This window comes from Equus caballus, chromosome 1 (assembly GCF_041296265.1).
Source record: "Equus caballus isolate H_3958 breed thoroughbred chromosome 1, TB-T2T, whole genome shotgun sequence".
Classification (NCBI taxonomy): Eukaryota; Metazoa; Chordata; class Mammalia; order Perissodactyla; family Equidae; genus Equus; species Equus caballus.
In genome coordinates this window covers 36,321,396-36,346,021 of record NC_091684.1, presented here as the reverse complement: position 1 = coordinate 36,346,021, position 24,626 = coordinate 36,321,396, and the positions used below count along the sequence as shown (strand labels likewise).

The 24,626-nt window shown below is 50.1% G+C and overlaps 2 protein-coding genes across 2 annotated transcripts in view; both read left to right on the top strand.

The window, feature by feature from the left end:
* Positions 1 to 2,839: 2,839 nt before the first annotated feature.
* FFAR4 (free fatty acid receptor 4) lies at positions 2,840 to 24,215 on the top strand. Its single transcript, XM_023642349.2, has 3 exons — positions 2,840 to 3,458; positions 12,363 to 12,491; positions 23,538 to 24,215. Exons 1-3 carry the CDS (start codon positions 2,892 to 2,894, stop codon positions 23,925 to 23,927), a joined length of 1,086 nt encoding a protein of 361 aa, XP_023498117.2. The 5' UTR covers positions 2,840 to 2,891; the 3' UTR covers positions 23,928 to 24,215.
* The window catches only part of PDE6C (phosphodiesterase 6C), an 89,876-nt gene continuing 68,127 nt past the window's right edge, over positions 2,878 to 24,626 (top strand). Inside the window, exons 1-2 of the mRNA XM_070261778.1 lie at positions 2,878 to 3,458; positions 12,363 to 12,491. The gene's annotated coding sequence lies outside the window, so the exon portion shown is untranslated. The remainder of the gene's footprint in view (positions 3,459 to 12,362; positions 12,492 to 24,626) is intronic.

Genomic DNA, 24,626 nt, shown 5'->3' with positions numbered 1-24,626 from the left:
GGGGATTCCGCAGCCGTGGAACGAAGCTGAGCCTCGCCGGGGGTTGGTTAAAGGGGTTGCGGAGTTTGTGGTGAAAACCCTACCAGGAAAATAATAACATTTCTGGCTTTCGTCACTGAATGAGACTTCACCACAGAAATCAACAGTCAGAGGTAAAGTCTGGTGAGGCCCCAAGAGGGCACAGCCTCTGGTACAGAGTTCCTCAACCTCAGCTCTATCGGCGTTTTGGGCTGGACAATTCTTTGCTGTGGGGCGGTCCGGTGCATTGTAGGATGCTCAGCAGCAGCCTAATCTCCCTGCCCTCTCCCCTACCCGGTGCCTGCGACTTGACTTGTTGGAGACTGAATGAGTTAATCAACATAGACATAGGCTGACCACATCCTTTAGCCTCCAAACCAGGGCAATTTCTGAGTGAAAGAGGGTTCTAATAATAAGTTCACCACCTGAGACTGTCTCCGCAAACAGGGATGTGTGGTCAGTCTTCCAGGTCAGACACAGTGCTGAGCACAGGGCCCGACCCAGTGGCCACAGGATGACTCTCGTGATAAGTGCTTTCCATGGAGGAGCTTCATCGAATCCCCCCCAAACCGTACGAGATAGGTACTATCAGTGTGCCCTTTTTATATATGGGAAACAATAGACGCTAAAGTAACTTGTCCCGGGTTACACTGTGAGTTGTACAGTCAGGATTCTGGCCTGGCGAGTTTCCAAGCCCGTCTGCTTGACCACTGTGCCCACGGGTGCTTGGGTGCCCAGGGGGATGCAGCGCTACTGGACAGCCATCGGACTCCACACGAACCGGTAGCTCTAGGTCCTTCACAGTCTCAACATTCAACCCATTGACAAAGCTGAGTTTTCAGGGGTTGCTGTGGTAAGAAGCAGACACATGAAAATCCACATGGAGCAGGAAATGAGAGTGGCAGGTCCAGCCTGATTCCCGGTTTTGCAGGGCTCAGAAGGTGCACCCACCCCGTTATGAAGTCATTACGGTTATTTGAGAAGGAGACAAAAATTTTATTTTTCAATTCATGTCTATTGTTCTCCCAGATGGCTACTAAGTTGTTAGAAGATAAAGTCTTATTAAGTGATTTGGACCCAGCTGCTTAATAAATCGAACGGTTAGATATTGCTCTTGGCCTAGGAGTGCCACGAAGGTGATGTGAAAGGAGAAAGTTGAGGAGCTTCTGTACTCACCATGTTGCCATTGGGAGAACTCTGGAGGGCAATGACGAAGAGGACCTTCCAGCCCACAGACCGCACCCTGGTCGTCCGCTCTGGGGAAAGCTCTCCCGTCCCCATGGCACATAGAATCCTCTCTCCCTCCTTCTCTCTCTCTCTCTCCCTCCCCTTCTCTCTGCCTCTCTCTCTCTCACATATGCGCAGCTCTCCTTTCCCTCACACAGAAACGAATGTGCCCTGACCCCAATCAGACAGTTGCCAAACCCCATCTGAGTTCCTTTTATTTCAATCTCTTGCCCTTTTTCAACTGCGTCAGGAAGCAAACTGGTTCCGTTCTACAACTTGAATGGAGTCAAGATTCAAGCTGGACATCTCCCATTGACATCTCTGCCATCTGTCCCTCAGGCAGAGATCACATTGGCAACTCAGCTGCACATGATCCAGTGATAAGAAGACACAGAAATGCACCGCCTCCCCAGACAGCGCCTCGGACTGGTGCACCAAATCCTTAATAAATACACAGAGACGATTACAAGACAGAAGGGGCCACTGGGAGGGGCCTGGTACTATGGCAAAGGGGAGAGGGGGTGAGGGCGTAGGTGGTGGGAGGGTGGCTGGCCAGGGAAGTGATCACCAGGTCTAGGGTCACAGCACCCTTTTCACTCTCTGCCTAATTTACTGTGACAGAAGACTAGACAGCAGGGATGTGGTGGAAATGTGTGGGGCAGGGACAGGGGACTTGGTTTTTATTACCTACCAGGGGCCTCCTTGGACAAGTTACTTGTTGCTATAACTCAGTTTCCTCATCTGTAAGGGAACTGGACCGCCCAGTGCTTCTCACACAGGGGTGCCTTAGCACATTCACAGCCCGTGTGTGTACTTGAGAGCCCTGGAGTGTCTGTATTGCTGGGGTGTCAAGTTTATTCAAGATTTTGGGGGTCCCCACTCTTTTTACATGAAAGTGTTTTATATCATTGCTCAGAATGCAAAATTGGCACGTTTCAATTATAGTAAGTAATAGTTGATGACATTTCACAAGCAATTAGTGTGCCAAGTGTTAATCTCTTTATATGATCTTCACAATTACCCAATGAGATACTATTATTCCCGTTTTATATATGAAAGAAACTATATATGAAAGAACAGGGAGATGAAATAATCCACCCAAAGTCACATGTGACTAAGCAATGATAAAACAAAGGATTCCCCTTCCCTCAAAAGATAAAAGACCTGGGCCCCCTGGGAGGTGCCTTGGAACCAGCACAGGCCCGCGTCATCTCCAAAAGTCCGCTCTGACACTTCTCAATCCGTTTCAGCTAAATCGGTGGATTTAGGGCTTCGCACACCGGGTCGCCCCGGAGGGTGGAGGCCGGAGAGGCCTAGCGGAGGTTTCGGGGGTGCTGGTAGGGGTTCACTAGGTGGGTTTCCCGGCCCCTAGGGCGCTCCGAAGCTGGCCAAGGGCAGGAGGCCTTTGACTTGGCTGCCGCCTCCCACCCAGCCGGGGTGTTTCCAGCCGGCGTCGCCCGGCACTTCCTCGTTCCCGTGCGCCCCAGGCTCAGCTCGCAACGCCCAGCGCCAGCGCTCCTCAGGCGGGAGGGGGTCAGAGGAGAGATGTCGCAACCGCCTCTCTCCCTCTCTTTCCCCGCCTAGGCGCACAGTCACCTCCCAGATGAGCGCGCTCGCAGACGGCTGCGGGCCGCCGGGCGCCGGGCATGTCCCTTGAGTTCACGGAGGCGGTGGGCACCGAGTCCCCGCGCAGCCTGGAGCGGACCAACCGCACCCGCTTCCCTTTCTTTTCCGACGTCAAGGGCGACGACCGGCTGGTGCTGAGCGCCGTGGAGACCGTCGTACTGGTTCTCATCTTTGCTGTGTCGCTGCTGGGAAATGTGTGCGCTCTGGTGCTGGTGGTGCGCCGACGGCGCCGTGGCACCACGGTCTGCCTGGTGCTCAATCTCTTCTGTGCGGACTTGCTCTTTACTAGCGCCATCCCGCCGGTGCTGGCCGTGCGCTGGACCGAGGCCTGGCTGCTGGGCCCGGTCGTCTGCCACCTGCTCTTCTACATGATGTGCCTGAGTGGCAGCGTCACCATGCTCACGCTGGCGGCCGTCAGCCTGGAGCGCGTGGTGTGCATCGTGCGCGTGCAGCGCGGCTTGCGGGGCCCGGGGCGGCGGGTGCGGGCGGTGCTGCTCGCGTTCATCTGGGGCTACTCGGCGCTCGCCGCGCTGCCCCTCTGCATCTTCTTCCACGTCATCCCGCAGCAGCTCCCCGGCGCCGAGCAGGTGAGGGCCGGGCGGTGCGCGCGCCGGGCTGGCAGGCGGGGATCCGACGGAAACGGTGACCTGGGATGATGATTAACAAAAACAGCAAAACAATAATAGGCCATTTGTTGCACTTAATCGTTGTGTCACTGTGCTCGGTACCGTAAAGTTTTCTCTCTTAAATTTCACTGTAATCCTGCGATGTAGGTGCTGTAAACACCCTCCAAAACGTTGTCAGTGGAGTCCCCAAAATGCCTGTAAATACACTGACTCTTTGTTGCGAGGTTAATGGAATAACGGAGGGCTTAGCAGCCAGCCAGACGGAACTTCGGGGATCCGGAATGGCTACTCGCATTTTATTGAATTCTGCTTTCTCGCCTCGGGTGCTACAGCCCCTCCTTTGCAAAAGAGGAAGCCGAGGTGCAAGAAGGAATAACCTCAGGGTATCTCACCCTCAGTCCGAGGAGGAGCTGAGATCGTGCTCAGCAGACTCAGTTCGGGCTGGGGAAAGGGTCCTGCTTTGAGAACCCGCAGGCAGGTGCGAGTGAACGGGCTGGGGAGAAAGGGCTTTGCAGACCCAGAGACGCCAGACCCAATGCTGCCTCTAGGAAGACTGTGACTTCCCCTCCCGAAGCCTCAGTTTTTCCAATTGTGAGACGGAAGGATTAGACTAGGTAACGGGATCTTGCGCTGGGAGCCTTAGATGATGGGTGGCTTCAGAGTATCCTGAGCGCCCGAAATGTTCCGCAGATCCCAGAGGCTGGGCCGATGAGCTTTATTCTGGGCAGCACGCTCACAGATGTCATTAGGATCATGGCGGGTGAGGGGGGGCTACTGTCTAAACAAGGTTCTGCGGACAGTTTCCGACCCTGGCTCCGGTGTTCTCGAGTCCCGCGGTCCAGAATCCCGGGTGCGGCGCGCACTGCTGTCCTACTGCGCGACTGCAGGGTTTGCGCGCGGAGATTCACCCCCGACGCCTGACCTGAGCGCAGGCCATGGTGGAGGAAACGGGCGGGCGGTTCTGTCATCCTGGTGTGCTGGGTTCCCGGCGCCTCGCGGGGAGGGAGAGGGAAAAGGCTTAGGTCTGTGCGCCCTGCAGGAAGGCTCTAGTCCTGGTTCCTTAGCCTCCCCGAGGGTCCGCCCGAGGCGCGCTTCTCCACGCGCTCCCTTTCCCTACAGAGGTCGCTGGTTTTCTGGCCGGGGACTGGAAAGTCAACCTTGGCCTGAGCAGGGAGTGCGGGGCGACCTGAGCAAGCCCGGCACAAACCACAGTCCCAAAGCGAGGCCTGTGCATTGACTGGAGCGGGTAGGAGGGTATGGAGGCAGGGGATATGAGATGTCACCCGGGGGAAGGCTTCTAGTTGTGTTGGTGAACACAGTCTGGGGAGGGGCTGCCCCCTTGGGTGTGTCCTCCAGAGCCTGGACACAGAGGTGGGCTTCTCTGGGGGTTTCCTCAGATCAGCCTCTCCCACAGGCCTTATACTGTGGAGTGAGGAGAAGTCTGCATTCGTGTAAGCAGTATCTTTCTTCTTTTTAACACAAATCAAACCTGAAGGTCTCTTTCTTAATACTTTATTGCTTGTGTGAAATACAGTGTGGGGTTTTGGTTTGTTTGTTTTGTTTTGTTTTGTTTTAAGGCCTCGAATGACTAACAGGCAGGAACTGTGTCAGGCCTGTGGCACTTAATCAAAGAAGGTGTAAGCCTGTGGCCACATCAGCTCAAGTGGGGGCCAGGAAAGCAGGGATTAGCTGAGCGGAGCTGGTGGAGCGCCACTGGCATGGGCAGACCAAGGACCCCAGCTTTCTGGGCAAGTCTTTCCTTCTCAGCTAAGATACACCTGAAAATCCAGGTGGGTCACATACATGCTTCTAAATAAGTGGGAGACCAGGCCCCACTCCAGACCAATGGGATCAGCTGGCGGCTGGGGTTCTACCATCAGCTTTTTGATTTTTTAAGTTATTCTTTCACTGAGTTACAGTGTTTCTGTATTTTTCACAGAATTTGAGGGATTTCTCCTCATTTTTTTCTGTAAGAAAAAAATCCCTTGAGAAAAACTCAGAGAATTAAAGCGCAAATGGCATATATCTTAAAGGGGTCTTGTGTTTCCAGACGTGTATCTTGTGCCTCTCCCTTTTACGATTGTTTTAGGTACACTCCTACTTAATGGGCAAATTATTCTGAAAAATGAGGCTCTTGTCATCTCCCTGCCAAAAGCTCAAACTAAAACTGCTGGCTGACATGGACACAGGGGGTTGTTTGAACGACAGGGCCTTCGCACAGGTGGGGGACCTTCCACATCTTGCCGCTGTGTATTTTACCCCTGGGAGGGCCTGTGTGTGTGGTTGGTGCCCTCTATAGCACTTCTGGAATGACCACAGTTGTACTGCAAGGTGCCTCTGTGGAGATCTGGGTCGCGGTGCCCTTCCCTCAGGCCCCCTTGGGGCTAGGCACACACACGTCTCAAGTTTTAGTGCAGAAACGCTTCCTTGGTCTTAAGAGCCTTTGGAGAGGAATCTGGACAAAGCCGCTGGGAGAGAATGGGCCCGCACAACACCTCAGAAGATGGGGGCCAGGGCACTTGTAATGAAAAACTGAGCCAGTCCTTTCCAGCTCTCCGTCATCCTCTTTGTCTTTTCCCCTACCTGCCCTGCCCCCTCCTGCCAGTAAACCAGCAAACAGAAAATGTCCCTGCTTCGTCAAGAGCTGTAACCTGAGCATATAGGAAACATCTTATTTTACAGGTGAGCAAACTGAGGCTCTGTGGTTGGAGAAGTAAGTTGAAAAGAACGACAAACAGTGGGAAAAAAAAGTGAAGAGTGCAGCCATTTAAAAAAAGAGACAGAGAAGGATCTGGTCTAGACTGAACTGAGTTTCACATTTAAAATTAGCAGAGGCTTGTTTTCTCAATCTTCTGCTCCCAGCTTCCTGGCTGTAGATTCTGCCTGCCCCCTCCCACTGGGACACTAAATATGGCGGTTTTGGATGGGGGACATTTTCCTACCCAAACCACCAGCTTGGAGAACGAACTAGGCCCAAGCAGACACCGGCTCCCTCCCCTTGAGGAGAGCTGGCCAGGGAAGCAGTGGCTGTCAGAGCTTTCTGCTTATCTGAGCGCCCCCTCCTCCAGACGGGACCCTGATTACCTTTGTCCATGGGGGCAGTGTGTGCCCAGCAGGCCAGAGTGAACAGACTCTCTAAGACTTCCGTGAAGGGAGGATGACATGAAAGATAATCTAGAAAGTGCTAGATAATTTGTTATTAGGAGTGTGAGGCTTTGGAGCCAAACGTTCTGAGTCTAAATCCCGTCTCTGCCACTTAAAAGCTGCGTGACAGAGGCGAGTGGTTCCACCTCTCTATACCTCCCTTTCCTTATTTGCGGAATGGGCAAGATAACAGCATTAACCTTATAGGATTGTCATGGGGACTAATGTTCAGTAAATGGGCTAACACCTGGCACATACACAGTTAAGCACTCAAGGATTGCCAGCTTTTATTAGTTTCCTTATCTTTGATTATAAACATTGTAAACATTCTTTAAACAGTGTAATTCTTCTGATTGCTGTAAAATAATAGACTGCCATTGTAAAGGGTGGACACAGCCTGACAACTTAGACATCTTAGCCAGCTCAGCTCAGCCTGTTCCAATGGAATTCCTGGCCGTGTGTGCGGTGGCCCAGGCAGGGTGGTTTCCTTCATTGGCAGGTGGAATGGACCATCCACCCTGGCCGGAATGTGCTGCCCATTTATTCTACAGACATGTACCCAGCACCCCTCTCCCCATCCCCCAGCAGGAGTCACATGACTAAGACACTGTCCTCCTTTTCAAGGAGGTCCATTTATTGAGCAGATGGTCCCAGACCCTGGCACAATTCTGTCCTCACGGTAACCCCACAGTAGGCATTCTTCTGTTTATTTTCTGAAAGAGGAAATGCCTGAAGTCACAGAGGAGGCCGAGGATGGAACCAGATTTAGTTCGGGCCTGTCCGTTGCCTCTGGTGCTCTCTCTTATGAGTTCACACTTCCTTAGGAGTGCCTGGTCCCACAGCTCCACCCTGCCCTGATTTAATACCAGGCCAATAACGCCATCGTGTCTCTACTGAGTGTGGATTGGCTGAGGAGACAAACATGGTTTGCTTGCCTTTGTAAATATTAGAGGATAGTTGTAAGAAAGTCAGTCCATCTCTTGCACTGATATTTTCTTTCTTTTCTGTTGGGAAGCTGATGGGAGAAGAGATATCCAGCTAGGGTTCCTAGTTCCTTAGAGTGACCTTGAAGTCTTCCATTTTGTTTGAAGAGGTGGGGCAGGGAGAAGAGTTTACGAAGGGGTTCCCAGGGGTACTCCGGGAAGAATCATTAGAGAGGCTGACAGGAAACAGCTGGAATCGGCTGGCACTTCCGAATAAGTCAGCCTGTGTGGGGAGGGGTCAGCATTTGAGCAGTGCCTGTAGACAGATGTCCCCAACCACAGGAGTCTTCTTAGAAAAGGAGTGATACGTCAGCTGAGTGTGAAGGTGAGAGGCAGTTTAGGCAGGCAAGGACGTGGGGGACTGGAGGGGCGTCACACGCAGAGGAATAGCCTACGTGTTGGCAAGAGATGGTGCTGGCAGGGGCCAACTGGAGAAGGGCCAGGTACACCCCTTTAGAGAGCCTAGATGTACGAGATGAGAGATGGCCTGGTCTGGGAGGAGGTGGGCCAGCGAGAATGAGATATGTGTGTGGGTTGGATAACCACTAAGGCAGATCTTAGAGGTTCCCCCTGAGTGGACAGGGAGGAAGAAGAAGGCCGAAGGCCAGTGCTCAGGTTTCTGGCAGTTTGGGGAATGGCACCTCCATGCCTTGAGTCGGTGACCACAGGAGATGGAACCTTCTGGGCATGGGACATTGGAGGCTTGCCGTGCCTGTGAGGCATCCTGCAGAGATGTCCCCAGAGCAGTGGGGCGAGTCTGGGTTTCAGGAGAAGACTGGGCTGGACAGAGTAGATTGCAGCATCATCTGCAAGAAGCAGCCATGGAAAGGATGAGATTGCCAGGGAGAGGTGGGGGTTGGGATGGGGATACATGTCACTCTTAACCCACTGTTCGTGGCCTCCCGCCTTCAGCCCTTCTGGTCCTGATCTGAGCTCCAGCCTCCCTGTTCCCCTGGGTGAAGCCCCATCCTTCCAGCTGACACAACCCCTCCTGGATGCAGCTTTCCCAGGTGGCCCTGTCACCTGTAGCTCTCTGGGCACTTCCAGCTGGCTGCCCTGTATTGAAGTTCCCCAGTGCTCTCCTCCCTCTGAGCGCACGGTAGCCTCCTTGAGGGCGGGGACCAGCCTTGCCCATCCTCACTGTGGCCTCACAGTGGCTCATCCTCCATGGTCCTGAGTGGTTGAACGAATGAATTAAAGGTCACTGTCGTTGACTCGGCTGACTCTACTTCTGTAGCTCAGTAACAAAGTAGGCCTGGCAGTTCTGGTTTTCAAATTTCCTTCTTAAAATCAGGGAACATTCCAAAGGTGCAGAAAAAGTACAGAGAATATTATAACACTCATGCCCCCACCTTCCAGATTTGACTTATTGCCAAACTCCTCTGCAAGTCACAGCCTGGAAGAGAAAACCTGGAATAAAATGACTTAAGTCAAATGGATTTTCCCACAGAAACAGAATCCTAACATCACATTAGACCTCTGACTGTGGGCCTGCTTTTTTATTTTTAGTTTTTAATGTTTGTTTTTGTTTTGTTTTGTTTTGTTTTGTGAAGAAGATTGTCTGTGAGCTAACATCTGTGCCAATCTTCCTCTGTTTTGTATGTGGGATGCCTCCGCAGCATAGCTTGATGAGCCACGCATAGGTCCGCACCCAGGAGCCACACCTGTGAATCCCAGGCTGCCGAAGCAGAGGACATGAGCTTAACCACTGTGCCACCAGGCCAGCCCCTGCTTTTTTATTTTTTCATGAAAATAAACATTGCATAACCAACGATACCATATAAAGCTTTTTAAAGAGCATAAAAATCGGTCATTTAGTCCACACAGGCTAGCCACACTGTCTCTTAGTTGGTGTATGGGGCTGCTGTGCAGAGTTCCTATCTTCCTTCCTCATCACATTCTGTGCCTGGAGTGATTGCCACAAGTCAAAAGGTGAAAAAGCATCTTCATCAGAGTCATGGAATTTGAGAGGCTCCTTGATATGAGTTTATTGTCTTTGTTGAAAAAATAGCTGGTTAGATTTGCTAAACTATCATGATAATCTATGTTTCATGTTGGATCATCACTTCTCTTAAAAATTAACTTCTCTTAAAAACTGACTTCCATTTTTTCAGTCTTATAAAAGTAATAAGGGTACATTATGGAAAATTTAGAAAATTCAGATAAGCCAAAGAATAAAAATAACTTAAGAGTCCCCTCTAGAAGCAGTCTCTCTTCCTTTTCTGGAGTGTATCCTTCCAGTCTTTTTTCTACGTATGTGTGTGGGTGTGTGCATAGGGGTGCAGCTGTTCATTCAGGCCTACACATTTTCTTCAACAGCCCTGGGCTAGTTCATGCATATTTAGGGATCTACATTTTTGCCCCTAATGTAGGGAGAACACCTTGTTTTATCATTAGACATTCTCCTACAAAATCTTGTCAATCCTGGAGCGATTTTGGCAGACATTCTGGAGAAGAATTTCGCAAAGTGTTGGGGCCTCTCGGGAGTTTTAAGAAATGGTTCTGGGGTCATCTGTTTTTCTCCCCTCCCTATACATTTTCCCACCACAAGTATAGGCATTAGAGACCAAGTTGTGTTCAGGGCTGGAGGCTGTTTCTTCTGGTTGCTCCTTCAGCACGTCTGCCGCCCACCAGTGTCCTGGAGTGAGGGGTCCGCGGTGGGCAGAGGTCTGAGTGCAAGTGAAGGCTGCACGGATTATCGAAAGAGCCATGTCACCACTCTGCCGACATTCAGAAGCTCTTTGAGAGACACGAGTTTCTTTCCAATCACCAAAATGTAGAAAGATCTCCCATCAGATGTGCACAGTGCAGGTGGGGATGGAGGAACAAGGGCTTGGAAAGTCGCATACGTTCGTGAGCCATCCCTACCAAATGGGAAAAGGCAGGAACATCCTCACTCGTCTTTTCAATCTCTGCTGTTTGACTAGCCTTAGAGTTTTCTTGGCAGGCCCCTGGATAACCTTCATGACGACTTAGCTCTTGGGGGGAAATATTGTATGATTAAAAAGGATTACACCTGGGGCTGGCCCCGTGGCCAAGTGGTTAAGTTCGCGCATTCCGCTGCCGGCAGCCCAGTGTTTCATTGGTTCGAGTCCTGGGCGCGGACATGGCACTGCTCATCAAACCACGCTGAGACAGCATCCCACATGCCACAACTGGAGGGACCCACAGCGAAAAATGTACAGCTGTGTACTGGGGGGCTTTGGGGAGAAAAAGGAAAAAAATAAAATCTTTTTTTAAAAAAAAGGATTACACCTTTAGTGTTTTAGACTATTGTTTACGAGGATGTTTCTAAGCCTTAGTTTCCTCTTCTGTGTAATGGGAAAAATAATAACATGCCTTTCAAAAAGGTCGTGGTGAGCATTTAGTGAGATAATGGATGTGAAGTGCTTCCCAGCCCAGAATAAATGCTCAGAGACTAGTAGAGGTTGCTATTTTCTATTGAAACTGAATAGAAAAAGAAGTGACTATTTGATTCTATTTTGAGTTTAACCACCCAATTATGATAGATATTGGGAAATGATAAAAATTCTTTGCCTAGTATAGCATTCAACAAATATTGGTTGAATGAATGTATGGTGCTACTTCTGGACGTTGGTTAAGAAGCCTTGTCCACCAAAAGTCAATAATATGGTCGTTTTACACAGAACATGCTCGTAAAAATATGTTCTACATGCTGGAAGTGTTTAGGACAACTTGTTTTCTAAATAGTTTTGCTCCTGTAGTCAAGCAGGCAGGGGAAATTTGTGTTTGGGAGGACACATAGATAGGTGGGTAGATAGATGGATAAATAGGTAGATATGTCTCTTTTCATTGATCTATTTATTCATTGGAAGGAAGTTGCTGCAGTAGCTCTTAGTAACTATCCAATAAGGTCCCCACATGTTTCGGGGTTTGTAGTTAGTGACAAACATCTGAATTCAGCTCAACATAGTGATAACAGAAGAGTCACAAACCTTCATGCTCTTCTGCCATATTCCAGTGGTTTTCCGTATTTTTTTTTGGTGAGGAAGATTGGCCCTGAGCTAACATCTGTGCCAATCTTCCTCTATTTTGTATGTGGGACGCTGCCACAGCATGGCTTGATGAGCAGTATGTGGGTCTGCACCTGGGATCTGAACCTGCCAACCCCAGGCCACAGAAGTGGAGCGTGTGAACTTAACCACTACACCACTGGGCGGGACGCCATGGCCTTCTATGATGCAGCATGACAGATTTTAGAGATTTGAACGTCCCTGCAATGAACACTTAATGCCTTCACATAGGCCGGGCGGCCTTCAGCATACATAGTGGACTGCACTGAAACCTCGTTCCTGTTTTTCTATGCTCGTGTGAAGCTCGTCACTTCCAATCTATGTAACCTTGGAGGGGTCAGATTTTTTTGCCTGTAAAATGAAGGGCTTGAAAGAAAAGGCTCAAATGCTTCTTTGCAGCTCAGTCCCAGGAAGTGGCAAGACCGCTGGACCTGGAGTCATACCTGGGAAACGACTCTAGCTCTTTCCAGCCGGTGACCTGAGGCCCAGTCGCCTCCTCTGGAGAATGGGAATGATAATGATGGTTATTCTGAGGGTCAGAGGCAAATGATTTGTAAGTGGGGTAGTGTGGGCAGTGGAAGGGATTTTGGGATTTCTTGTCATACCAGTTGTGTAAGAGAGCCAGGCAGCCCCCAGCAGGGACCGATCTAAAGGCCAGATAAGAAGCCAGCATTCAAATGATGTTCTCTTCCTTTCATAACTAGGAAATTTCGATTTGCACACTGGTGTGGCCCAGCCTTGCCGGAGAAATCTCCTGGGATGTGTTATTTGTTACTTTGAACTTCCTGGTGCCAGGACTGCTCATCGTGATCAGTTACTCCAAAATCTTACAGGTACCTTTGCTTCGAGCGTCGCGGCTGAATGTCACTCAGGCTCGGGGCGGGGGCGGGGGGTGCTGCAGGTGGAATCTGAGCATTTCCAGTTGGAAGTTACCTCAGGTTCGTGCCGGTCCATTCTAGTTCACGGCCCAGATCCACCCCCTCTGCAACCCTGAGGAACGAGAGTTTGGTGTTTTAAAAAAAAGTTATATTTTTGTCATTTTTGTTATTATTTTTTTGCTGATCACTAAAGTAATAAAAGCTCATTATAAAAAACTTAAGAAAGACATATAGAAATGTGTAACAGAAACTACAAATCTACTTTACTCCCTTTGTTAACAGTTCAAAATACATTTTTTAGGTTATTTTTCTTATAAATTTATATGCACACACACACTTTATGCTGTGTGTGTATGTGTGTGTGTATACATTGATATGCGTCATATATATGTGAGGAGCCATAGAAAATGGTCAACTATCGACTGTTCACCATGGGTCAACCCAATGTTGTTTTTTTTTTTTTCAAGTTTGAGATAATACTCTCTGCTCTGTAACTTCCTTTTTTCACCTAACATTATATCATAACAAGTTCCTACATCTCTGCCTCATTATTTTTAATGGTTTCATTGTCTTCCGTCACACAGATGTGACATAATTTCTTTTATGGGCCTTTGGGTTGTGTCCAGTGTTTCCCCATCACGAACAGCAAGGTAGTGAAAGAGAAGTACACTTTTAAAAACTTTTTATTGAAGTATAATATCCATACAGGAAAACACACCCAGCATAAACACACATCTGACAAACTGACCACACTCCCCAAAGCAGCTCCCAGAAACAGAAGGAGGAACAGAACATTCTAGAAGCTCCTCCTGCTACCTGGCAGTTGCTACCTCCCACTCCCAGGGAATGCGCCTTTCCAAAGCGCGCTGCGACAGGAAATGCACTCTGCCTTCCGAGGGAGTGTGTGCAGGGACGCAAAGAAGACCCTCGACCCTGTTTCCTGTCACTCGAGGCAGCCCAGTTGTGTGGACAGGGTGGGCCCAGGCAGACAGCAGGGACGTTTCCCAAGCTCATTTTAGAAGGTTTTACAGTTACTGAATCTTGGTTTCATCTGATGTGAGTCATCTGGCAAATTAGCATATTGAAGTGGGGCCCTGTAGGTCCCCGCTCTCGCCGTCTGGCCACTTTAATGGTCCTTTCTCTGTAGTTGAGGATCTGTCACCTTCTTAGATGCTCAGAACGCAAAGCCAGGCCAACCTCCATCCAGGTCTGCTAATCCCTGGGCCCTGTGGAGATGGCCCCCCATGTTATTGCCTAGACTGTTCCCCACCGGTTGTTTTGTGACCCCCTTAAGCGATGCCCCACTTGGGGCTTGTTCAAGAGTAAAAGGCAGATTCAGGCCTGAATATTTATAGACCATTAAGGTCTATGAAGTGCTTGCAGCAGGGGCCTGGCAGGTGTAAATGTTATGTAAGTGTTAGCTATTATCTTTATACTAAAAGAAGTGAGGGAAAAAGGAGAAATATAGAATGAATTTTTAAAAAATTACTTAACCATTATTTATGTAGTGTTTACAATATGTCAGGATTAAATCATTTAATCCTGGTAAGAATTACAGACCGGAAAACCAAGGCACAGAGAGGTTAAGTGACTTGCCCAAGGTCACACAGCTCATAAGCAGCAGTGTCAGGATTTAAACCCAGGCAGTCTGGCCCCAGCGTCCCAACACTTTCATTCCTCAGACATTTGTTAAAGATCTGCTCTGTGCAAAGTGTTGGTGGGGAGTGGAGATTGGTCAAGAGTGAGCAAGTCACATTCTCTATCTAGAAGGAGCTTTAACTTAAAACAAGAAAGGGAAGAGGGAGACAGCAGCACTGCTATTCAACACAGTGAAATCCTGAAACACAAGGTGGAGCGATGCTGAGACTTAGTGTGAAAACGCTTTGTGGACTGTCAGTGCTACACAAATGTGAGAGATGAATAAGGGGTAAAAGAGAGAAGAGCCAAGGGCCGTGAAAGACACACACAGAGATGTGGAAAGGGTTATTTTAATAACATGGCTCTGAGTCCTGAATCTGCCACTTACGTGCTGTGTGGTCTTCGGCAAGTTACTTACCTTCTCTGAACCTCAGTTCCCTCATCTGCAAAATGGCGATCAGAATTCCAACCTTGTAAGACTGTTGGGAGACAGGGAAGAGTTGCTGCTGGTGGAACTACGGCGTCACGCCTGCCTGTAGCAGGGGATGAATAAATTTCGTCTGTTGTTACTTGTTAGGCAAGGCTGTTCCTCTAATCTTTCTCTCAGAGCATGCTGGGAAAAGGTACCGCTGAGGTTTTTGAGAGAATAAACAGCAGGGCCCAGATTTGGAGCATGGCGAGAACAGGGAACTGACACAAGAGCAGGGGTGGTCAAATGCAGGCGCTGTCTTTGAACCCCTTCTAGGGCGGTCCCACTCCTGAGTCCCTCAGAGGCCAGAGGGTTCTGGGCGGCCCCTTTCACTCCCGCCTCATACTTCTCAGCCGCCTGCCGAGGGAGGATTGACATATTCTGTGGAGAGCCTTCCCAGCCCTCCACCTTTCTCTCAGGCCGGGGCCCACCTGGAAACATTCAGGAGACCCCAGGCGCCCTGCTGATGGGGGAGGTGTCCCCTTATCCATCTGCCTCTAAACCACAGTGCATCACTTGCCAGACGCTTTGCATATAACCCATGGCTGGCCTTCAGTTCTCCCAGTTCACCCAGAACAGCTCCTGGGTGAAATGGAATATGTATCACGACTCACAGTTATGAAATGGTGCTCTGAGTGATGCGTCAAAGACACAATCTAGATCCCGTCACTTCCCTCACACATGGAGCAGAATCCAAGGCCCCCATCTGAAGGCCCTGTGTGATCCGGCCCCTGCCTGCCCCTCTCACCTCATCTTCTCCTTCTCTTGTGTCCACGTTGGCCTTGGGGCTGTTCCTCACACACGTCAACACAATGCTGCCTCAGGACCTTTGCACCTGCCATCTCCTCTCCTGGATTTCTCTTCCCCAGAAATTTAGGTCTCTGCTTAAAGGGCTTTCCCCGAGAGAGACTCCCCATCATTCTCTAGTTCCTTACCCTAATTTATTTCTCTTCAAAGCATATACGACCCCTGTCATAGTCCATTTATGTGTATTTAGTTGTGTATCATCTGTCTTGCCCACTAGAGTGCAAGCTCCATGAGGGCAGGGACTTCATTTTGTTTACTATTCTGGCCCCGTGCCTGGAACAGAGCCTGTGGGTGCTCAGTAAACCCTCGCTGGGTGAGTGAGGCACAAACCTGAGATCACATCGAAAGGGCAACAGCACCTTCTCCTTTGGGGCAGTGGGAGAATCACCGGCCAGGAGTCACGAGACCCGGATGCTAGTCCAAGCATGTTCCCGTGTGCCCTCAGACAAGTCACTCACCTACTGTGCGCCTCAGTTTCCTCTGGAGCCAGATGGGCCTCAGTGGATTGTTTAACCCAAGAAAAGGAGATAATGTTTTGAACAGACTGCCAGACTCTAATACAAAAGAGATCTAACTTGTGATTTTGAAAATCACAATGTTAATACAAATTCAAGACTTAAAAAAAATTCCTTTCCACCCCATTAACAAAACGGACTGTTGCCCGTTTCCCAGGAGGACGGTGACGTTTGTCCTCACTTTGCATCTGTGGGTTTGCCAGGCTGGTAACTTGGCAGCAGGCAGGGCGCCAGGTGGATGGAGGGTCTGGGCAGCCCCCACTAGCTTGCATCTCTCTGCCTCTGAAGATGTTCGTTCCTTGGAGACATGGAACCGGCTTATCTACCAAGCTTTGTCTGTCAAGAGCGTAACTGTAAGATCAAGTCAACATCAATGTTAATTAGCTATATTCATGGAGACACAATTCGCAAGTCACCTGAAGCCACGGGACGTGTAAATACAGCCCCCACCTCTTTCCCACCAGCTCCGCCTCTCACCTGTCACTGCTGCCTCTAACTCGGGTGCCATGTGTAGGCCCGAGCAGTGCCTCTTTCAGGTCACCCTGATCTCTTACTCCCCTAGAGCAGTCTCCCCTGAAGAGCTCTCCATGGGATGTTAGACGTTAGAAGGGGGCAGGATCAAATGAGTTTAGGAAATGCTAGTTACTCAAAGTTAAATGGATTTCTTTCCCCGCAGGACTTCTCAGAGCTTTTATTATGCTAATGTGCTTCGAGACTCTCCCACACAGGAATAGCGCAGGTGGCATCACTAAATCTGTCTGCAGACCCCCTTTGCCCCACAGAGCGTCTCTCTGGACGGGTGCCCCACGGAATCTCCTTTGGGAAACCCTACTCTGAAGTCCCCACCCTGGCTGCTGGTTCCGCCTGGGCAAGGATTGAGAGCAGGCTTCACCTGGGCTCTTCCCTTCTCAGGTGCTTCAAGTGCTCGGGGCCGTGGCCTTATCCACTCTTCTGCCTTCCCTGCTTGTCTTTCCTCATGACTCAGCCATGCTGTCCACCTTCAGGGGCTTTTTCCAGTCAACAGTTCCCCGGGGTCACAGTGTCCCAGCCACTCCCGAGCGCCTCTGATCAGGCTGTGGATCAGGCTCTTGATGCTGGCTGCTGGGGCTCAGTTTACATTGTCACCCAGCAACCATGGCCATGGCCAGCGAGATGCTTCTACCCTTGGTGACAGTTTGTGTGTTTCTTGTTCCCCCTCCCCACTTGCCACACACACACTAGAATGGAAGGGTGAGGTGGGCGGGGCTCCTGTGTTTCTCTCTGTATATCCAGCACCTATTAGAGCGCTTGGCACACAGTAGGGGCTCAAGAAATATTTGTTGAATAAGAGAGTGAGCATCTGGCTTGAAGCTAGAAAACCCTCTCCTGAGAAGTGAAACCTGTTTCAGCTCACGTGAAGGTGTCAGGAAGCGAATACACAGCCCTTTCTCCATGCTGGGCCCTCATTCCCCAGCTCTGGTGCCCGCCTGCCGGTGGGGGGAAGGGAGTGAGCCCTCTGCAAAGACAGAGTCTGTTGTCTGATAATTCTAACGAGGAGGTTGTTGACTGACCAAGCAGCCCCCGAAGGAGATCCCACCACCAGAGGCGGAGCTGTGTCAGTGGGGAGCGACTTCTCCCAGCACCTGTCAGCACCGTGGCCTGGTGGCTTGGTGTGGCAAAGAGGTGTGAGGTGTGGAGAGTGTCCCCTCATGGCCTTCAGACACTATGTGGGCCTGAAGGCAATGAGTCTCAAAAAGACAGTGACTTTACAAAAAGCTAGACTGGTCGTGGTGAACACGATGCAGTCTATACAGAAACGGAAATATAATAATGTACACCTGAAATTTACACAATGTTATGAGCCAAAATGACCTCAATAAAATAATTTTTTAAAAAAACTCTTAGAAAAAAAAAAAAGACGGTGACTTTACAAAGTGACTCTCTTCAAAGGACTGGGGAAAAACCTCCGAGACTGCTGTCTTAGATTAGTAGTCTTCACACCTGAGTGAGCAAGAATTGCCAGGGGAGTGGACGAGAAGGGCAGATTTCTGGGCCCCAGTCAGACCCACAGAATGGGGGCATCTGAAGGTGGGCCCAAGCATTTGCATTGTATCGAGTGCCAGGTGGCTCTGATGCCGGGGGCGTGGAGCACATTCCTGGGAACTCTGTCGCCTCTCCTGGCAGTGGCCAGCCCCTGCCATGAAGAGTTTGGGTGCCTCCCCCTGAGGGATGCGTCCCCTACTTGACCCTGAGGCCTTGAGTAAGTCCCTTTGCCTCTCAGGGCCTCCATCTCCAGTCCCCAAAATGGAGCAATGACAGAACCTACCCTATAGGCTTGTTTTAAGGATTCAAGTTAATCCTGAAAAGTGAGTTGAGCATTTAATGTAATGTAAAAGCAGGTGAAGAATTCTGTGCAACGCCAGGGACATTTTAAACCCTGGGTAAAAGTTGACTAGTCTTGTCATCTAATGTGGGGAGGGGAGCAGGGGAGGAGCCTCATTTAATTATAATGGGAGCTTTTTCCTGCTCACTCCCAGAAAGCTGTGGGAACTGTGGACAGAAGGAAATGGTAGCATCAGTCAGTGTTAATAAAAACCCAACCAGTATTCACTTGGCCCATGAATCAGTCACAGTCATTGGCAGGCGTTTTCTAGAGCCCTGGGCCACAGACGCCACGGCGCTGCCCAGCCCCCCAGGAGCCTGCCGTCTGGTGAGGGGGTCAGAGGTGAGAATGACCCGTCAACATCTACCACATAGTATATATGTCAAGTGCCACGTGAGTCTCTGAAACAAAGAGCTGCCGGATGCCAAGACGGAGAGGAACCAGAAGGCCTTCTCAGAGCTCCTGACGTTAGAGCTTGGAGTTAAAGGCTAAGCTGAAGAATTGCCATTGACGGAGATCGCAGAGGGCGGGAAGGAAGTGGTTTAAGATTAAGAGCACGGGCTGGAGTCACGCTGCCAAGGTCGGGAACCCAGCTCTGCAACTTCTTGCCTGGGTTCTATTGGACAATTTCCTTAACTATTTGAGCCTCAGTTTCCTCATCTGTAAAATGGGGATCCTCAAGTACACATGCCACAGAATGATTGGGAGAATGTAAAGAGGGAAACCAAGTGATAGGTACAGGGCCAGGTACACGGAAAATGTTCGACAAATGTGAACTTCCATCAACATCATTCATTCAAAAAATATTCACAAGATACTGTACCGAGGACTCCATCCTTATGGCAGGGCACTGTGGACAGCACAAGCGATGAGGCTGCTGTTGGAATCACCCCGTGTGTGCCCCTGCAGGCTGCACCTAGACCTAGAGTGACACCGTCCTCAGAGGTGGTGCCATGTCCCGATTTCCTACCTACCCGCCCCTGCCCAGCTGTGACTCTCCCCCGTCTATTGGCCAAAGGAGTCTTAGGATAACAGCTTTCCCCTAACGTTGATTCTACACCTCCAGACCTGGATGTGCCAATGTGACCTCCAGCATGTGGGTCTCCGATGGTGGGCTGTGTCCTGAGAAAGCCCACCCTGCAGAGCAGGCGGTGGAGGGCAGGGCTGAGGACGATGGCGCCCCATTGGAGCCTTGCACACTGGATCATCTTTAGCGCAACGGAGCTGGATTTCCGCAGATGGGGGCTTTGACATTGATCATCATAAAGGAGTGAACTTTACCAGGTTATTTAAATTCCTGAGGTTCAATTTCCTTGCCTCTGAAGTGGGAATAATAATAGTATAAATCCGAAGAGTAGTTGTAAAGATTAAATGTGACAATTTATAAAACAAATGTGTAGCGAGGTGCCTGGCGCACAGGGAGCCTCCATAAAGCTCAGGGATCCAGATTCCTATTGTTCTTGTTCCTATTGGGGAGCAGGTGGGAGGTGAAAAGGGCCTGTTCACTCAGCGTCTGTTGCCCTGGTCCCCATCACCAAGTGGTAGACCTGAACTGCTACCCAGAAGCAAGCAAGCAATTACTTTAATCATAAAGCAAGGAAACGGCTATCCTTTAATTAGCTGGTTAGAAGTGTTCTAAGGAGAATATTTTAAGCATTCTCATCTTGGAGTTGAACTTGCCCGAATTGTGAATGATGCTAATTACCTTCAAATTGCTTCCCCTCTTGAGATTCAAGAATCTTAGGGGAATGGGCCTAGGAAAGCCAGCACAGAGCTAACAGTGAGATTTGTGGCCATTCAAGTCTCCAGGCCATTTAAGCACCCACTGTGTGGCCAGTGGCCTGCTCCTGCAGGAAAAGCAGGAGGACATGGGACCAGACTCAGCACATGGGAGTTAGCAGCGACCACGAGCGTGGCCAAGACATTCTGAATTGGATCTCTTCCCTAGGGGCGGGGGTCACAGGCTGGAACAAAGCATGTCAGGCTAACAGGCACAGTGCCCCATCACATCCTGGACTAGCTGTGCGTCGGTTTGTCCCCCACCCTCCCGCCATCACCAGCCCCTGCCCCCTACCTCGGAGCATCCTTGAAGCTGATCAAGGGATAGAGGACAGCAGGCCTTCTGCCCTCTGACTATGCCTAGAGGACAATTCGAATTAGGCAGAAGGACAGGACACTGGTTGCATCCCCAGGGCAGCCTGAACCTGCGCACTGGACTCTTTCCAGCCACCAGGGAGGTCAGACTCCCACAGCGTGTCTACCACCTTGCACCATGGAGACACACTTAAATGGCAGCTGCACCTTCTCTTTCACAGACTCAGCTTCCACGAGGTTTTTGCTCTCTGCAGTGAGCACTTCCAAGACTCCTGTTTTCGAAGTAGTTTGACTAAACCCTCTCCCAGGAGGCAGATTTCCTCACCTGTAGAATGAAGGAGGGGAGTAGGCCCTGGTTACTCAAGGTTTGGTCCTCAGACCAGCGGCAGCAGTGGCGGCACACAGGAGCTTGTTGGAAATGCTGGATGCCAGCTCTGCTCCAGACCTGCCGAGCCGGAATCGACATTGAGACAGCGTCACGCAGTGTGTCTCGCAGGCACAGGAGTCTGAGATGCACTGCTCACCTGACGCTTGGGCCCCATCCCGCTCCAACACTGAGGTTTTGAGATGTTATGAAGCGTTGGAGTGTTCCAAACATACTGTGATTATGAGGGACAGTGGGATGAGAGGAGCCGCAGGGCTTTATTTTAATCTGGTCAGGCCGCCTCAGGTGATGGGCCATTTCCACGTCCAAAGCTGCCTGCTGCCAACTAACAACCAGCCTCTCTGATTGACGCTGAAGCAAGACCCTCTAACGGAAGAGACTGGACCGGAGACCCAGGGAGAAATGCCTGCAAGGTCTCCTGAAAGAAGAGTCCAGAACTTCCTTCTCAACCCATGTAGCCGAGGCTGCCTTCCTTGCCCACAATCCCTCTGCTATAATGCTGGCCCTGCTCATTAGTACAAAATATTAGAAGTTCTAGCAGTTCCACTGTTAGGAATTTACTTACTGATACGCTCACCTAGGCGTGCAAAGATATGCCCAAGGATGTTTATCCCACCAATCGTCACCTCTCAACTAGGGGCATAAATAGGAAATGGTTTTGATTTTTCAACAAATGTCACCAGCAGTGCCCTGATCGGCTCCTCTTTCTTCCTGGGAAGGGCAACCTTTAATGACACCAAAGTCTGATTCCAGAACTTTCTGGTCATTTTTGGGGTATGCCTGCTCATTTTAACCCATCAATCTCACAGTCAGTTTAGAGCTTCCCCTTCCCGACAGTGCGGGATGGGCATGGGGTGGGTGGGGGAGCAGGGTCGACTGTTCTGTCTGTGCCCTGGTCTCCCTCGTGGACAAGGAACGACACGGATGCCCTGGTGAGGTGGCTGTCCCCATCAGCTGGCTGTCGCCTCTGATCTCCACGTAGCTGGTGGTGGTGCCAACAGACCCTGCTGATCAGGGGATCATTCCCAAACAGCGCCCATCCCCCCACCCCAGGTGCTGGTGGGCCCTTCTCAGACCCAGCCTCACTTTTGGACTGACACTGGGCAGCAGCTGTCCTAGCAAATGAGCAGCCTCCGATCTCATCCACCTTCCATAGCCCCCAATTCGGGCCCATGGCAAGATTAGGATCCATTTTCAACTGTCCCTAAGAAACGAAAGGAACCCACGTGGGGGTTCAGTGCTCCCTTTCTGCCTGGCCTGGCCACACCCTTATGCCAGGTCCCATTGCCCTCTTCCCCACCCAACACCCTGGAGGGGAGCGGAGAGGGAGAAGCATGTGTTCTGCCACTTCAGCCAGTACCTACATGCCCCCCCCCCCCCACAAAAGGCTAAATAAATAAAATACCTATCAATAGGGGCCTGGATAAATTGTGGTACAGCCACACTATGGAATCACTGACAAGATAAGAAGAATGAGGAGCTGATATGGAATGAGCACCAAAGTATACTGCTACGTGAAAAAGAAGCGAGGTTCAGAGCGGGGTGTGGCGTGGTCCCATTCATGTACAAAGCAGAAGTGCAGGCACCTACGATCCCATAGCCAGGCATGTGTGTGGAGGAAGAGCATTCCAGAAGGACATATAGGAAACGGTTCATTTTGGTCACTTCTAGGGAGTGGAAATGGAGGGCACAGAGGCTAGAGGCCTTATTTATTTTTTTGAGGAAGATCGGCCCTGAGCAAACATTTGCTGCCTATCCTCCTCTTTTTGCTGAGGAAGACTGGCCCTGAGCTCACATCCGTGCCCATCTTCCTCTACTTTATATGTGGGAAGCCTACCACAGCATGGCTTTTTGAGCGGTGCCATGTCCGCACTGGGGAACCGGTGAACGTGCGCGCTTAACCGCTGCGCCACCAGGCCAGCCCCCTTATATATATATTTTTGATCTCCTTCAGTATCACATTGTTTGAGTTTGTACCTTGAGCACATATTGCTTTTATACAAATAATTACTTACCTCTTTTAAAAAAAGAAATAACAGGGAAAATGTGTGTCTTAGTCTGTTCAGACTGCCATAACAAAACACCACAGACTAGGTGACTTTCAAGCAATAGAAATTTGCTTCTGACAATTCTGGAGGCTGGAAGTCCAAGATCAGGCACCAGCCTGGTTGGGGTCTGGTGAGCTCTCTTCTGGTTGGAGACTGCTGGCTTCTCCCTGTGTCTCCATATGGTGGAAGGCCAAGGGAGCTCTCTCTTGGGTCTGTTTCATAAAGTCACTAATCCCATTCATGAGGGCTTTGTCCCCATGACCTAATCACCTCCCAAGGGCCCACGTCCCAATACCATCACCTTGGGGGTTAGCTTTCACCATAGGAATTTGGGGGGACATTCGGACCATAGCAACGTGCTTCTGTTCACGTATCTCTCTTCTACACCATCCATGCAAGGCTCTTCACTTCCCTTCTTCAACTCTATTTACAACATGGATGGTTTCCTGCCTCATTTCTCAGGAGGCCAGCCAGCTGCCCCATTTCTCCAGTGCATCCTAATCACAGGCAGAGTGCCAGGCCTCTGAGAAGGCAGCTCTCTCCATACAAAGTTCCAAAGCCAAATAGCCCCAGGCAGCGGGAATGGCAGATCCCAATTCCTGGGCCCTCTGCTGCTCCGAAACCAAACGCCCCTGACAGCCTGCAGTAAAATGTGCCACCAGCTCTGTTTTGTGCTCCTGCAGATCACAAAGGCATCCAGGAAAAGGCTCACGGTGAGCCAGGCTTACTCCGAGAGCCACCAGATCCGCGTGTCCCGGCAGGACTTCCGGCTCTTCCGCACCCTCTTCCTGCTCATGGTCTCCTTCTTCATCATGTGGAGCCCCATCATCGTCACCATCCTCCTCATCTTGATCCAGAGCTTCAAGCAAGACCTGGTCATCTGGCCGACCCTCTTCTTCTGGGTGGTGGCCTTCACGTTTGCCAACTCGGCCGTAAACCCCATTCTCTACAACATGTCACTATTTAGGAACGAATGGAGGAAAATCTTTTGCTGCTTCTTGTTCCTGGAAAAAGGAGCCATGTTTACAGACTCGTCGGGCAGAAAAAATGATTTGTCAATTATTTCCAGCTAATTAATTTTTCTCTATAGGCAGAGTATGTCACTCTCCGGCAAGCCACGGTATGTTTTCAAAGGGAGTTAATTTCCAGGACCATCATGCCAGTGCACCTTTGCTTTGAGAAAATGTAACCTATGCAAATGCACATTGACAGCACCAGTAAATTAAGGGGTGATCATTCAGTAAAACACTTTTATCCTTATAAAAGAATCTGCTATGGGTTCCTTTAAAGATGAACTTTTTCAATGTGTTTATTATAATGTGATTGAATTTAATAAATTTTTATTTATGACTGCTCAGCAATCACATCTCCTACATATAAAGGCACACTTGCTGGTTTCTGCAGTGAGTCTTGGAACGGATCTAGGACTCAAATTTTTCCTTCGAAGGGCTGTGGCCACTCTATGTCCGGCCTTGGACTTGCAAGTCCTCAGATCATTCATTAATGTCAAGAACGCTAGAGGAATTTCCAAGGAACACTTAAAGGTGAGATGTTTTTTCACTGATAGGAAGTGCCATGAACCCCTTTAGGAGAAGCAGTGTCATCTTCTCTCTTCATGGAGAATATAGGATGACTCCAAAAATGTTTGAGAGTGAGCATGTGTGATTCACTTCATTGATCCACCCGTTGGATGACTCTTAAGCACGTGACGTGGCCACCAAGTGTTCTTGGTGTCGGGAATACAGTGGTGACCCGAACAACCATCGCCCCTG

Bases quoted from the DNA above. Each gene is read 5' to 3' on its own strand.
- FFAR4 (XM_023642349.2), top strand. From the start codon at position 2,892: ATGTCCCTTGAGTTCACGGAGGCGGTGGGCACCGAGTCCCCGCGCAGC. The intron at 3,459-12,362 runs GTGAGGGCCGGG...TTTCATAACTAG, and splicing joins AGCTCCCCGGCGCCGAGCAG to GAAATTTCGATTTGCACACT. The intron at 12,492-23,537 runs GTACCTTTGCTT...GTGCTCCTGCAG, and splicing joins GTTACTCCAAAATCTTACAG to ATCACAAAGGCATCCAGGAA.